Source organism: Clavelina lepadiformis, chromosome 6, assembly GCF_947623445.1.
Source record: "Clavelina lepadiformis chromosome 6, kaClaLepa1.1, whole genome shotgun sequence".
NCBI lineage: Eukaryota > Metazoa > Chordata > Ascidiacea > Aplousobranchia > Clavelinidae > Clavelina > Clavelina lepadiformis.
In genome coordinates, this window is record NC_135245.1 from 14,410,208 (window position 1) to 14,426,320 (window position 16,113).

The 16,113-nt window shown below is 36.2% G+C and overlaps 1 protein-coding gene across 3 annotated transcripts; it reads left to right on the top strand.

Annotated features, from left to right (window-relative positions):
- Nucleotides 1-142: 142 nt before the first annotated feature.
- LOC143462548 (JNK1/MAPK8-associated membrane protein-like) lies at nt 143-10,283 on the top strand. Of its 3 annotated transcripts, none has more exons than XM_076960763.1 (6): nt 143-306; nt 4,003-4,177; nt 4,904-5,110; nt 5,289-5,473; nt 9,635-9,711; nt 9,861-10,283. In XM_076960763.1, the coding sequence occupies exons 2-6, from the start codon at nt 4,065-4,067 to the stop codon at nt 10,095-10,097; spliced, it is 819 nt and encodes a 272-aa protein (XP_076816878.1). In that variant the 5' UTR covers nt 143-306; nt 4,003-4,064; the 3' UTR covers nt 10,098-10,283. The 3 variants fall into 3 exon arrangements, with proteins under 3 accessions (XP_076816878.1, XP_076816876.1, XP_076816877.1); XM_076960761.1 differs by lacking the exon at nt 143-306 and adding an exon at nt 1,506-1,649; XM_076960762.1 differs by lacking the exons at nt 143-306; nt 9,635-9,711; nt 9,861-10,283 and adding exons at nt 1,506-1,649; nt 9,294-9,614.
- The last annotated feature ends 5,830 nt before the right edge of the window (nt 10,284-16,113 follow it).

Consider the following 16,113-nt stretch of genomic DNA (forward strand, 5'->3'; position numbering starts at 1 on the left):
ATCTATTCTAACAAAACACCTTATCAAACAATTTTGAGGGCCCTATGAAATTTCATCGATTCTGATTGAAATTTACAAGCAGGGTGATTACCAAAAGTGCGGGTGCTATTCAAAAATAGTAACCTACTGTTTTGTAATAGCGTATTACAATTTTTTCAGAAAAAAATAGCTCATTCTGAGTTACTGTCTGCATGGGTGGAAAAGTTTTTTCGATCACCTATATATACTTAAGAATGGAAAATTTCCATCCACTTTGTTTCTTTTTAAAATTACATGCGTTTTGGCCATTGTAAAGATTTCGTTCAGGTGAGTTGCATATCAATTTTTTTACATGATAAAATAAAAAATTTGAAAATGCCTAGTTCTTATTATACATTGGTTTGAATCCTATACACTGGACAAGTTAGATAAGCAGTCACAGTACGTGGTCAGCAAAACACCTGATGTAAAATGCGTAAGAGTTTGTGTGTTATCTATGGCACTTTCGAATGTAGTAATTTGTTTGTGTTTACTTTTAGTTGATTATTTTAAGCTTTACTTGAAATGCCACACAAAATTAGCTTGTGTAACACACCACAAACAAAATTAGCCTGGGTAAAGCGCAGCAAATTACATGTTAGCTCTTACGCATTTCATATCGCATTCTTTGCTGACAACGTATCTAGACATCGTATCAGACAAGCCTAGTGCGAAGGTTTCAAACCACTTCAAAATAAGAATTAGGCAACATATTTTAAAAATGTTTTTGATCGCATAAAGGAATTTATATGCAAACTATGAAATCTGAAATCTGTATAATCCAATAATTAGAACGTTTGTAATTTGGTGAAAAATGGTGACGATAACTCGGAAAGAGTCTATGTTGTATTGTGCTGTTAATGTTTCGAAGTTTTAAATATTATGTCATTAACAGCAGAATCTCATTTACTAAACAGTAAACAGCAGGCTGCTGTACAACAACAACAGCCGTTATTATTATATAATGCCCCTGCCTTTTCAAACTATTAATCAGCAACAGTGCATGACGCCACTAATTGCAAAACAGCAGCTGCGGTTGGTGACGTCTCGAGAAAAACTTAGCATGTGCCCAGTAAAAACTGCTATAGAAAATTTGAACTATCATCATGGCTGAATGTATGAATCCAGTTGTGCTCATTTGTCATTATGTAAAGCATTGTGGTGTCTCGTTCTACTAGGTAACACAAACGCAATGTCATATTTTACACGTAGGTTGTCATTGATTCAAATGTGCAAAAAGTTTGCTTAAAATTTATCTTGGGCGTGCAGCTGCCACAAAATGCAGACCGGCTACTAGGTTCATCGATAACAACTCGACATCATACTAAAGAGTTAGTTTTTTCTTTCCTTCGTTGCTACATGATGTCAGATTTTCTCTAAATCTAGGATCTGTACGCCTGTGTTCAGCACCAATGCTTTTGGGTAGTGCTGTGATGTTTTATTAGCCTTTGAATCCAAGCAGTTTCCCAAAGTTGTTAAACTAATTGTTTTCCATTCTTTGCTTGTAGATTCTTAAATATATACAGTGTGCAATGTAAGTATTTACTTAATATGAGATAATTTGCTTGGAATTATGGACTTAGTTGAAAAATGCCCCGGACGTTATTGTGGAAAATTGAATTTTTCAATAGGTAATACTTACACATAACATAATTATTATAATTCATGTTGGTGCTAATTGCTAGTGAAACTGGGAAAAGTGTTATTACTACCGTATATTAATATTTCTTGAGGTTTACAAAAATATGGTTGCTTCTAACACTACGCAACAAACACTTTTATATGCATGATTGCTTTATAGTGACAAGAATATTACTGTGTATACCGGCATATATAGTAGCTGACTTATTGGATTACAGGGTGACCATGCCACCCCATAACCGCTACTTCAGGGTGGCTGCTACCCCAATGTTTACATGAGTAAACTAGCTCTTTTTCATGACAATGTAAAGCGTAAATTACAGCAATGCTTAATTTTGCCACAAGCTCATCTTGCATAGCATCAGATAAACTGCTTTTCCATGACAGGGGCGGATACAGCCAGGGTGTTGAAACGGTGCAACACCACCCTTGGCAGTTAAAACAATTTTTGTGTGTACTGGTTTAAGTTTATTTTGCCGGTTCAACATAACTCGTTCATACTAAAAAAACACTAACATATAGCTCAACACATTTTCTAAAACACTTTGATAACAAGAGGGAGGCATTTTTCTTCTCTCCCCTTGTGGGCAGAAACGGTGTGTGTGGATTTGCAATGCTAGCACTATACTGGTAGCCCACTGGAGGTTGGCTACTCAAAAAGTGGATGTTTTACTCCATAAACCTTTTCTGGTAAGGCATTTGTTCCACGCCATGTGCTCTAAAGGTTTGGCAAACATAATTAATAGGTCGAGAAACCTACCTGCTGCATTGCATACCGCAGGGGTACTTGTGTTTTCGTGCTATGCGCCGCATATCACTTTATAAACTGTTATTTTTTCGAACACTCATCACTTTGCACTTTTGCGGCTCACTCGGAAATCCGCTTTCATCACAGTTCTATATCTTTCTTGTTTAAGATTCTGCAATTTGCTGATTTATGAGCTGCCCTAATCTAGGAGATTTTGTTTCCTTGCATAAATGATTTTACTCAATCTTTTTCTGGCAAATCATTTTTGAACTGGGTTTTAATTTTATGACTTCCATCTTTGGATGTACTATTGTGCCATTGTCTTTATTTGTTAAGCGGATGAACTAAACCCGAGATTACAAAGTTTGCTAATGTACTCAACTTTAGTTTCCTGATTGAAAACGTGCTTTCGACTGCAACGCAACGTCAATTTTCCCACTTAATGATGTTTTAATCATAATTACGTAAAACACTTGTTTATGTATTTTACTTGCGATTTTTCTGCGACTTCCTTTCCCTTGCAAAACTTCACTTATAGCATTTTGCATGTTCACCTTAATCCACTTTTGCTTGATTTTTCGAACATAAGTTTTTGGCATGATGACTTTCTTTACTGAAATGAGAGAGTACGGATAATTCTGGACTAACATACCCCATTCGTAATGACCGGGTACAACTTATTGATAGGATCAAATAATATCAGCAGAATTATATTTGATAAATCACCACATTTGTGCAAATGATTTGTCACATTATCAGCAAAGTTTATCACACACCAGATGGAAAATTATAACTAATTCTCTAGATGTGCGCCTTACTATACCATCCCTCAAGTGGTCAGAGCTCTTTTAGAAGTACTGATACCGGCCATCAAATACCTAATACTGCAATGATGGAAAAAATATAATCCAATGTATTCTAATTTCCAATCTGTTGGTTAGTCTGTTCAATGCTATTTGAATTATCAGGTTATGGCCACAAATATTAATAGAAAATAATAAAAAGTAAAGAAATATAAAGCTTGTAATGTGCACTGAACAATTTTAGAAAAATATTTTAAAATTAAAGAACAATTTCTTACATTAATAACTGCCAATCATGCACAAGGCACACACCGCAACACTCGCCAGACTATTGTTTACGACCTGCGTCTGGTTAAACCCTTGACCTCCAGTAAAATTGGCTGCTGCGTTGCACAACTCGAGAATTTTCTAAAAAAATTCAAGTGACCTAAAGTTAATGTGTTCATTGGGTAAATGACATCATAACTCGCATGATCGTGCGAGCATATCAAGAACGATGCCAAAGCTTGCCCCAAAACTTGTTATTAAACAAAAATCAGTGACCTGGAAAATGAGGTTTTCTCAGAAAGTGAGAGCACATGCCCTTAGCCTATCTTTACAAAGTATCTAGAAGAATGATATGGCAATAAATTGGCCTGGACAATACTTGAAATTCTTTTCTTATAGCAATTAGTGGGGTGCCTTTTTTCCTGCCAACTCGATTGCACTTACTGTAACTGACTTGACTATTTATGCAAAGAACTTTGCTACATTGCTTATAATATTTGTTTATTATGATGTATTTTTATAAAGGAGGATTGAATGAATGTACATCTTGCCCTTCCGGTTATCGAACAAATGTTTCAAAATACTGTATGCCTTGCAATGAAAGTCTACAACTATATGACTGGTTGTATCTTGGATTCATGGCTATACTTCCACTCGCACTACATTGGCTTTATATTTTTAGTGTTTGTCAGCATAAGAGGTATGTTTGCATATGCACAATTAACGGCATTGAAGTCTAATACAGGATTTTTTCAATGATGTAACGTTTCATAGTATATCATGCAAATGTATTTAATTGTTTAGTGTAAATGTAAGAAAGTATATACTTATTACTTGTGGTTTTTCAGTTGAAATGTTGCTTTGTACAAAAAAAGCTTAAAGAAGTATTTTAGTCAGTGAAACTAGTAAACATAGTGAAGTGAAGTAGCGAGACAAGTGTTGTACGTAACCCAAAATTAATTACGTAATTTACATATTTTATGAGAGATCGCCAAAATAGAATCCTAATGGTTTCTAGAATAGGGATAGCAAATCTAGAATTTCATTTCATATCTTGTGAGTTCCAACAATGTTAACAAATGTTGACAAAATGCTCCGCCGTGTTGTGACACTTGGTGTGTCAGATGTGTAGTCAAGCAGTAAACTGGCAGACCAACTTCCATAAGGTTATACGTTTGTCATTCACTGAAAGAATACAGTTGTGTATTGGCAAGGCACTTAAAAGCTTGTCTACAGAACCTTTTTCCGGCTTTGTGGTTTTCCACTAAGACTACCGGTTGTTGAATGTCATATTCTTTTTTTGCAAATAATTATCTAACCAGTGAAACATTGTTTCCAAAATTACTTTACCAGTTTATGCAGTTTTTTGTTTAGCTACTAGCAGAAAAAACAAAATGCAATTGTTAATTAGTAACTTTTTTTGCAGTAAATTAGCCGTTATGCACATTCTATCAGCACCTTGTGAGTTGTGCTTTGCTGGGATTGTCTCCTTACTACTGTTTAGTCCTGCAGGAACACTTGATCTCGATTCGTGTACTGTTAGGCAGTTGTCAGATTGGTACACCATATTTTTCAACCCCAAGATTAAATATACAACTACCTTGCATTGTGCCCAGGAAGCAGTTTATCCATTGTAAGCTGATAAAATTTAATAAGCATAAGTGATTTTAATATATCACTTACTCTATATCCTGTTTAGTTGCTTTGCACTGACTCAAAGATTTTATTGTTTGTATCTTATTTATTACATGTTTTTTTTATTTTTCTGCACTATATTCAGTGTGGAAATTTGCAATTGTTTTATTCTGCAGATATTCAATTGTTTTTGTCTGCTATCTTTTTTCACTTTCTTTGTCGATTATTCTACGTCCCATCTGGACATACAAATGTGTTGGAAAGGGCGCCGAAAGAAAGTTGAGCACAAAAGTGACATATGCTGCATTGTATTTTTATCCAACTCTGATGTTAATACATGCTATTGCTGCTGGACTCTTATGTAAGTTGAATTCTTGTGATACTATTTTACAGATATTTTATACCCATAGGTAGAAATTTAAAAATTTTTCCAGTATATGAGAAACCAAGCTTTTGACTTAAAAATTCGTTAGTACCCTCACCAAGCCGGTATGTGTGACGGATGTCTGTCTAACGGTATGATAAACAGATGTCTGAAATGAAAGCATTTAACAGAATAAAATTGAAGCTGGTTTGTGACTCGTGAGTGCCTAAAATTGATTAGGCTCGTGCTCAGCACATCCCTAGTAGTAAATAGAAACTAAAACATTATTAATATTTGTAATACAAAAGAAATCACCTATAATGACCTAAAGGGACTTAAAAAAGTGTCATTGTGTCAACAAAGTCAAGGAAAATGTTTGCTACATAGCGATTTTTATTGAATTGGCTACCTCAGTTTAATACAAGTTCCGTTAAATGTTGTCAGAATATATGCTAACTGCGTGTGAAAACCTATGCGTTGAAATACTAAGACCTGTTTATTTTAATCAACACCACATGCAGTACAATAGGCTACATGTTTTTCTACAAAGCCAAATATGTTTAAGAAAATTGCTGTTTGGTTTGACTGTTGTAAACATTTATCAACCAAATTTGACTTAAGAGTGTTCTTGTAGGAACATTTTATTGTCACTGTCATCAAACCAGTTATAATCCGGGAGCTTATACATTTTCACCGTCTTCATTTTTTGTGACCATCTAACTTCAACTCAAATACTCTCTTCAGGATATCGCTCCTCAGCACTCGCCCATGCCATCTCACACTACCTGCTTCTGTCAAAGCATCTGCTGCTTCTTTTAAAATGGGCCTATCCAGAGCTTCGTAACAGATCATTTAAAAAGAGCGTCGCTCATGCACTCGTTTGTCAATGGAAAATGCGCCGCATATGCTTTTCCTTTTCAGAAAAGAAAAAGAACACACTTGTTTTCCCACTCACATTCCTGCTCTTTCTCTTATATGCCACGTGTCATTATGATACCATAAAACTGACCTTACACAACTTCCATATAACTTTTTCTTTCAACCTTGAAGGGTACCTTCTTCCACACAACATTTCTCTGTATTCCCTAATTTTTTTTTCCATCTGAACCTTGTTTTTCCTTAACCACTCAAAGTTAATCTATTTCTTTGGTAGAAGAATGTATTAACATTTTCCACCTGATCACATAGTGCAGGGGTGGGCAACCTTTTTGAACCCGAGAGCCGCTTTAGTTGTTAAATTTTTACTGACGAGTCAAGTCATAAGAACTTATGACGTCATAAATAACACTGGTCTACACAAAATTTCAGGTTTGGGTTTTGACAACTCATTTTAGCTAATTTTGGGGCGCTGAATCCGAAAATGAACTCAGATTTTTTCTATCACATCACGTTTTTGAGATATGAAATATCCCTAATTTTTGAAAAAAATCAATTTTTGCCCCCCCTCTGTTGTCAAAACAAGGAATTCTGATGCAATAAACACTGGTTTACCTGCAATAATCTAGCTTTAATTAGCAAACAAGCATTCTATATTATATTCACACAAATTTGCGTTGTCTTTATTAAAATTTCATGTTTTGGAATAAAAAATAGGCATACAAAAGAGCAACCATAATAACATCAAACGCTACATTATGCTGACGAACCTGTCCATAGGACAGTGACAAGGTATTATCTGAATTATAGCCTACAGTTCACACAATATGCACATAGACAACGGAGTGCAGAAATTCTGAAGACACACACAGAAATAGCAAAGTGCCAAAATAAAGATTGACTCAAAGGGACTTGGGCAGGGCGAGTTCAGAAACAGTCAACAAAAGAGCTTTCATAAAATATGAAATCTTCACTTATAAGCTTAAAAATGCTCTTTTGAGGAACTTTCTTTTATGAGCAGCATCTGGAATTTCTCTTTTCAAACTCCAGCAATAGTCGGCCATCATATGACAATCCCACCGACCTTGATAACGTTCCTCCATAATTTTAATATCCTGGTGGAAACGTTCACCCTGTTCTTCACTAACTTTCCCAAGGTTTTCTGGAAACTCATCCGCATGGCTCTTCAAGTAGTGAACTTTGATGCTCATCCTGCATCCCAAATCTTCAAAACTAAGCAGTAGCTCCCTTAAGAGATCTTTATAATTTTCTGCTTTTCTGTTTCCCAAAAAATGGAAGGATATAAGTATAGTTATAGTTCTGGAAGTGATATAAATACTGGCAGTGGCTTTTCATCACTGTGAGGAACTGGCCGCAATGCCGAATCCAGATATGGATATTTCAAACGATGTTTACTCTTTTTGTTATACCCTTTCACACTAATAAGACAAAAATAACAATCGTCAACATGATTTCGTTGCTCTCGCCAAATCATGGGTATTCCAAATTTCATTTGTGAACCTTTTCCTTGCGACCAACTTCTCAGACATTCAACGCAGGTCTTGCACGCTTTATGAGGAGCCCAGCTTTTGTCCTGGTCCCCTAACTTGACTTTAAAGTAAGCAAGATATGCCCTTTTACAAACGTGGTAATATTGCATTGTTGAGACTTCAACATGAAGCATCCACAAATGTAACAAAATATATCCGGATCATTACAACATTTTCTTCTTTTGCTGGAAGCAGACATAGCTTGAGATCAAATATAACCTTTCTTTGTTAGTAGTTTTTAAGAGCAAGTTTTTCCACAGAAACACCACTATACCAAAAACTCTAACCGACCTGAACTCAAACTTATATAGTATGAAAATACCTTTTCCTTCTACAAACCACTTTTCAGCTTGAACTCTGATGTTGGTCTGTACAATGTACATGTGCTTTATGAAACTTCTAAATAAATCTTCCTTACTAAGCAAGAATTTATTACTAAGTCAAATCTACTCCCACCAGCTGTCTTCCTACGATATTCCAGCTGCACAGAGATAGCAGCTGACCCACAGATAACGCCTGAGAAGCCAAGACAAGTTCAAACCAGCATGGAAAAACTCTACGCGAGCAATTTCAACTATGTCCTATTATGATATCATAACAGGATTTTTTTTATTTTAGAGAAAATCTGAACCAATTTATGAATTTAGTGCAAAAATATCTCTATGTTTGAAAGTTTATAGCTGTCAGAAAATAATTATATTTGACATTTTACTGTAAAAAGGGTAAAATTGGTCAATTTCATAAAATAATGACACCGATAGAAAGAAAACTTGATGTGATAGAGAAAATCTGAGTTCATTTTCGGATTCAGCGCCCCAAAATTAGCTACAATCAGTTGTCAAAACCCAAACCTGAAAAAAAAAGTTGAAATTTGTAGACCAGTGTAATTTATGTCGTTTAATTGTTCCATATCTGCATTCCTCAATCGAAAAATATCATTAAATTTGGATAATTAACAACTTGTCATCAATGCTGGCCTAAATAAGGAAAAGAAAAATAGAGAAAAACGTTCATAAACAGTACTCTTGGTAGCCTTTATACTTTTTTTGAAATTTTACGATTCGACTAGAAGAGCCACAAAAACATGCCGGAGAGCCGCAGTTTGCCCACCCCTGACATAGTGCTTCCGTCGATTGCACTCCTTCTCTCACAAACAAACTCCTTTACTAAATTTTGAATTACTTTTTATTTCAGTGCATCTCCCATTATCCAATTTCTTACATAGCCCAGATTTGACATAACCATCACTTTCATCTTTTCTATGTAAACCTTTATTTCCTTGCCCTCAAATGCCTCTTTTCATTTCCAATACTCTCTTAAATCTGTCATTTCACTTACCAGAGCCAAGTGATCTGCACATAAAAATTCCTCCATTATGGCTTCTCTTGCAGTTTCTGTGATCACATCCACTATGGCAGCCGATCGATCGTTGATGTACTCCAATTTCACACAAAATTCCTCTGATAGCTACGATGCAACTCTGACTCAAGATACAGAAATGTGGTATCAATGTAATCTCAAAGTCATCTTATACACAAGTCACTATAGGCAGAATCATTTTTATGTATGTAGAACATATACATGGTTTGCAAAAGATACTTAGCGTTGTAATTGTACCTTAGCGGTGTCATTGTACACAAAATGTCATTATAGGTGATCTCTACTACATTAATTTGTGCAGCCACTTTTGGGTTGATTTTTACAGACATTCACTGAATTTTTTTACTTTCAGATTATTCCTTTGAATACCTTTTAATTCTTGCCAGCATGATTGCTATGGTAATATATTGCATAAAAAGGGATCTTTTGGTATGTGCAGTTTAAAAGTGGCAAACTTATTTGATGAAGTTTTGATTCTAAATATAACTTTTGGGAACATTTGTTAATTGCAGTATTTTGTTACTGTCATATTTCAAAATACTAAAGTTGCAGATTAACTTACTGTGTTTTTGTTGCAGAATGTTCGTGACATTTTCAATGAAAGGAAGATTTTACAACATACTTTCATTTTTTTTTGTCATTTGCTATTGTTATCTTATGCCATAATAGCAACAGGAACTTTCTTTGCAATGAACATATCACAAATATTACCATATTTAAGCGCAACGCCAATTCCCTTAGCTTTTTTCTTCTTAACTGTGCAGTTTACAGATCCCAACACTGTTGCTCTTGAAACGACCAATCGTGAACTTTAAAACTTCCATAATTTGTGTTCTCTATTTTAACTCGTTGAAATTCACCTTGAAGACACAGCATTAGTGTTTGTTGGATTACGTTGTTTATAATGAGTTTTACATTTTGTTCTATCCCACCGGCATCAAAGTTTGGCTGACTAGTTGGAATTTTTTTGTTTTTCATAAGTAAAAGCAACTTTACGTTCATGTCATGATTGTGTTTTGCCCTGATTTATTGAAGTTGTTACTTCTTTATAGGGTTAAGACTAAGTGCCTAGTGCCCTATTCTGTCTGAATAGACAAAACAGTCTGTTTTAACAATGAAAATTGATCCACTCGCTACGAGGTCGCTAACCCATTCGGTTCTTACATGTCGGTGATTTTCTTGAGTTACACTATAGGTGACGTATACGATGTGGTTTCATACGTGAAGAGTGTATTTAATTGAGGCGCAAAAGCACAAACACAAATATGTACAAAAAGAATTTACAAATCACTGTTCATTCACAAATAACGCACCAAGTGGGGCGATTTTGTAACATTTCAATAAAACATGCGAAGGCGCATCGGGGCTGATCAAGCGACACCGACATGCGGTGTCTGTAAAAGGATGAAAGTTGAACATATTTGATCTAAACCTTTGATCGTTCCAGATCACTCCAATTAAAAGTTTTTAGTGATTGTTTAAAATTGGGTTGTGAACATTTTCCACGTTTAAGGTGGCATCAAACACCAAAAAATGCCATAAAATCTTGGTTTGTTTTATTATACAGTAAATTTACTAAAAGACTGATTACATGGGGTTCTCTGAAATTTTGCATGTCAATTTAATATGCTTTGAACTACCATTCCATAAAATGCCATCAAAAAAACATGATTCAAACTTTTTTTACAGAGGCGCAAAATAAACACTAAATTTTGGTCTAAAAAAACATTTTAAGCTACTTTCATGCTAATTTTTAGCACAATTCTGCACGCCAACTGCTAGGGTAATTCCTAGGCTAAAAAACAACACCAACCATGCTGCATTCTAGTTGGTCTAAACATGTTTTTTAAAGCCCTACGTAGGACGTCCAACAAATTCATAAAGATCTTAGTTTTAGGTGTTTGATGACGTCTATCGTTCAGTAAACCCCAATAGGTTGTTTTAATCTTTCCCAAACAGAGTTCTTTCAACGTTACCTGGCGCTTACCAATTTTAGCCCGTGTTCGTAACATCGCGAAGACGCTGCCACGTGAGGAATGTCATTGTTAATTTGGAGGTTGTAAACGTTCGATAATTAATTGATGACCAATTTGGTATTCCATTTCTTTATTTAATTCTGTTGTTGTTTGTCCGATAATTTTTTCCTGACAGAATGGTCCAATCGATTTTAAGTAGAGCAGGTCCCACATCGGGAAGTTTAAGATTTCGTAGCCCCCTCTTTTTGCCCTTTGTAAGATGTTCATGTCGTCATACGCATTGTGGTTGATTAATAAAAATCGTCCATGTTGGTACCGGTGTGGGTATCATGTGGGTACGGATGTGGGTACCGGTTAAGTAAAAGCGTTGAAAGAGCAGATTAGAAGGAGTTTGCTCCTGACAAATTCTTTTTTGCTTCTAACGTCGGGTTGAATTGTATTTGCTGTCTGGTTCGCCTATAGTCGAACTGAGTATATTTACTTGCGTGTCCGTCAGTTTGATTTGTTGGAGTCGTTAAAGTATTTTCGGGTATAAATTGCCCGTTAGCCCGATGATTTTATTTAAACTGATTTTCAAGCCAGACGCTTCCTCCTATTGGACAAGAGTTTCGAGGACTTGGGTTGCCGAATGCACATTGCGCAGCGAGAATGTTGTTTCGTCCATGTAAGCTATACATTTCACCTCTTGTTGGCGGGTAGTTCCAAGCCCCTGTACGTTTTCATTCTCGTTTATGGAACCTTATCTAATGCCGGTTTTTAGGGAAAAGGTTTCTGAAGTGAAACCATTGATCATAATTTTGGACTTGGCGTCAGAGTAGAGATCTTATACCATGTGCGTGAATCGCGTTGGGAAATTTATTTTTACAAGAACTTTATTCGTGATTGACCGAGTCAAACGCCGTCACGACACACTCTTTATTTGTCTTTCACGTTTGTCCTTGATTAAACCAAGCTTTAATGACTTCTAAAAATACGCCACCGATAATACTCCAACAATTTTAATTTAACCCGTCCGGGCCAGCAGTTTTCGCTTTCGTTGTGGCGTTCACAGCGAAACAGATCTCTTGGTCTGTTATGTGAACAAAGTCTAAAGTCTTGGTCTAAAGTTCGGCGTCACTACGTTTACAAGTGGACAAAAGCGAGTTTAAAAAAGATTCCTTTTTGAAGTTGGACGTTGGTATTTCGGAATATAATTTTTGGAAAAAAACGCTTGCTACGGTGGGTAACAGGGCGGTTTCAGTCCACGGTTAATTGTTTGCGTCAATTAATTCTATGATGTTTGTTATCTTGCGGGAATTCATAAACTGTTTTAAAAAATCCTTGGTCGGAAAATTATTATATCGCTCAAAACCCGTTTTTCGTTTCTTTCTGGTGGTTTCGTGTTGGTGTTTTGACAGGGCGCTTTTTGTCAAAGATAATTAATCTTTGAAAACCTTGTGCCAAGCCATCACACGCGGCTTTCTGGTAATTGTTTTTCTTTTTAACTTGGAGTGTTTGATAACAAGGCGCTTCACACGTTCTTTTATTTCGTTCCACTGTTCAGGTAAGTTTTGAAAACACCGGGGTGCCAAGTACGCCAGAGAGGCTATTTTGATTCAAGCTCTTTCAAAGTGGCGTCAAACACCGACAAATGTCATAAAATTTTTGTTTGTTTTACCATACAGTGAATTTAGTAAAAGACCAATTACTCGAAAAATCCATGTTTGCATGCAATCCATGTCAATTTAGTATGCTTTGGACTACCAACACCAACCATGCTGCCTTCTGATTGGTCTAAAGTCTAAACAGGTTTTCTAAAGCCCTACGTAAGACGTCCAAGAAAATCATAGAAATCTTAGTTTTAAGAGTTTGGCTGACTCTGAAAGAGTCGACGGCCATCTTTCTTTCGGTATTGAGGCTGGAATGCAGGATTTCGCCTACATTTTGGCGGATAAAATTTTCAATCGGTAATCTCGGGAACAGGATAGGTACTTCACGCACTGTGATTGTTGAGATCTCAGCGGTAAGTGCCCTCACTACAATTTTTGGCTTGACAAGCGGCTTGCAGCCTTTTGGGTGCTGTTTTTGCCGTCGAAAGTGATATCAATATGGTTTCCAGGACGAATAAGGATGACTTCTACCGCGGCGATTGAAATTTAAGCTTTTTTCAAAACCTAATACACATCAGCTGTTCGGTGGTTTGATTTTAGCTTGATTGCTACTTCCCGGTCTCTTCAATAGATTGGTGCAGGGCCGGCATTCGATTTAAGACGTTGCGCCCACTTGGGAGCCATAGTTTAAAGCAAAAAATTCTCTTCTTATTTTTTTACTTAATCGTCACAAGAGTATCATATTGACAAAAGTTGAACATCTTGCAGAGTACACTTTGGTCGTGGTGAAAACCATCATCAGTTAAGTGTGATACGTGAAGAGTATCGTGCAACTCGACAATTGTGACGCAGATGGCATGCAAGGTTTATGCGTGTTGGTTGGTTTGCCATGATAATGTTTATCGTCAGACTGAGGAAAGTCTTTGCACGACTAAAGGCGCCCTCAAATACCAAAAAATGCCATAAAATTCTTGTTTGTTTTATTATACAGTAAATTTAATAAAAAAATGATTACTCGAAAAATCCTTCTTGGGGCTCTCTGAAATTTTGCATGACAATCAAAGAGATCTTAATTTTAAGTGTTTGGTGGCCTCTTAAAGGAGGCGTAGGTTTCCATGATTTTGTTTGATGTTATGGTTAAAAAATGTTACTTGCAAATAGCGGGATAAAAAATTCCAGGTCGCATGAAAAATGCAACCTTGACTTTAACATTCCATTACAAGTGTTAGAGATAGGTGGCTTTATTAGGTTTCAATGATATAGCAGTCTAAGGCTACTAAAGTGACATGCAAAGTTTTAGGGAGCCTCATGCGGGAGTTTTCAATTAGCCTAATTGCATTTTTAGTAATTTCACTTTTTGTTAATAAAAAGCGTGGTAATGGTTCGCTCAAGCGCGAGCTAGCCTTAGTGCAAGATCCGATTATATCATGTTTTTTTATATTGGACTACCTGAATTTAGAACTGTCCACCAGTTTCCCTGAACAGAAGCAAATGTCGTTAATGCTTTGACCAAGGACATTACAATGGTATGGCGCCACTGAATGTCGAACACGGAACACAAGTCACGTTTCTTGCGAGGCCAGCACTCAGCTACCAAGCTGGCATTAAGCTCTTTTATCCTACATATTGGTGAATACAAAAACTCAGATTACCAGGGTCGTTCATCAGTAAAATGCAAATTGAGAAATCAAACTTTGCAATGTTTAACATAGGGCTTTATATACTGTAGGTGTGGCGTGCGTCGCTTCCTGAGTCCTCCAGGTAACCGCGGGTTTGGTCGAAAGACTGACAACAGAGCTATCTGACTCCGAATGACAAATTAGGAAAGCGTGTCCTTCCCAGTGAGCAATACTGCAATCCTGAACCTTTGCTACAAGAAAATAAAAAACAACTAAGGTACCTGTACCGAACAAGGCCCGGTCCCTAATAAGGCCCATTGCTCATATTTCGCAAACCCGTGCAAATAAATGAAAGATTTTGTCCCTACATAAAAACTAATATAAATTCATGATGGTTTACCAGATTTCGTCCTTGTCACGTGATCAACCGATTCGCTAGAGCTCAACAAAAATTTGATATTTGCAGTTAAGGTGGTTTTGTTAATTTAGAAAAAAAGTAAGTGAGAATTTGGCCGGTTAAATGAACTGTTGTCAGCCGGCTGAAGTTTTCATGTAACAACCAACTTAGTATTGAAAAGAATAATGCACTTTTTTTTGCTAAAATTTTCTGATGATAATTAAAAATGTGACATTTTTTTCGTGGATGCCACATGCGCCTAATAAGGCCCATACAAGATGCTTGGCTAATTGATGTCCAGACTTCAAGAGTGGTTCCAGTCATCAGTTGGCAAATTGTTGCAGTTACTTTGATGCGCCTAGTGGAATCTTTTTAAATGTTTGTACAACTTAAAATGTGAAATTTCTAATAATGTTATATGTTGTCTATTACTATGTTTTGAATCAAAATACTCACAAAATTGGTGGGCCTTATTAGGAGCCTATGCTCCTAATAAGGCCCATTTTTTGGAATTTTTAATTTCTTTATAAAAAATTTTTGGGGAGTTGTCAGGTATTGTGGTTTTAATATGTTGTAGTCATATACCCTCACTAATAGAATACGATTTTTCAGTCTATTCTCATTTATGGTTCTTGAGTTATTTTCAAAAAAGTGTTAGGTGGGCCTTATTCGGTACAGGTACCTTAGTCATTAGCGAATTATACACCACGTACAAATGTGACACGTGACAACTAGCAATACGATTAACGGGTATCACGATAAGACAAAACTTGAGCCCAACAAACCGTTTCTCCATCTCATCCGTCTTCGTCCACCACTCAACTCAACTGTCCAAGTTCCTCATCTCTTGGCAATGCAGATGTGTGATGTCGCAGTCTTGTGACGTCATAATTGTTACGATGAATGGTAACTGATAACTTTATAGTGGCAGGACGCCAACCGGCAAACACTCAGGCCTACACTCCCTGAACAGATATGATACAGGAAAGTAACCAAAATTCAACTGTACTGAAAATACCAATACTACATATTTGATTAATGAGTTTAATTTGTTAATTAAACCCACGTCATGTCGCTGTGCAGCAGTGATACCATAGTATGTTTGTGGATTCCTGCAGCTGTGGCATTTGTAGTGATATACCAAACTACAATTTGTGCATATTATTAAGAAAGTTGTATTGTCTTTGGCTAGTCATGCCATTCAAACATTTAATTCTTAAAATAAAAAATAGTTTTTTCCGGATTTCAAA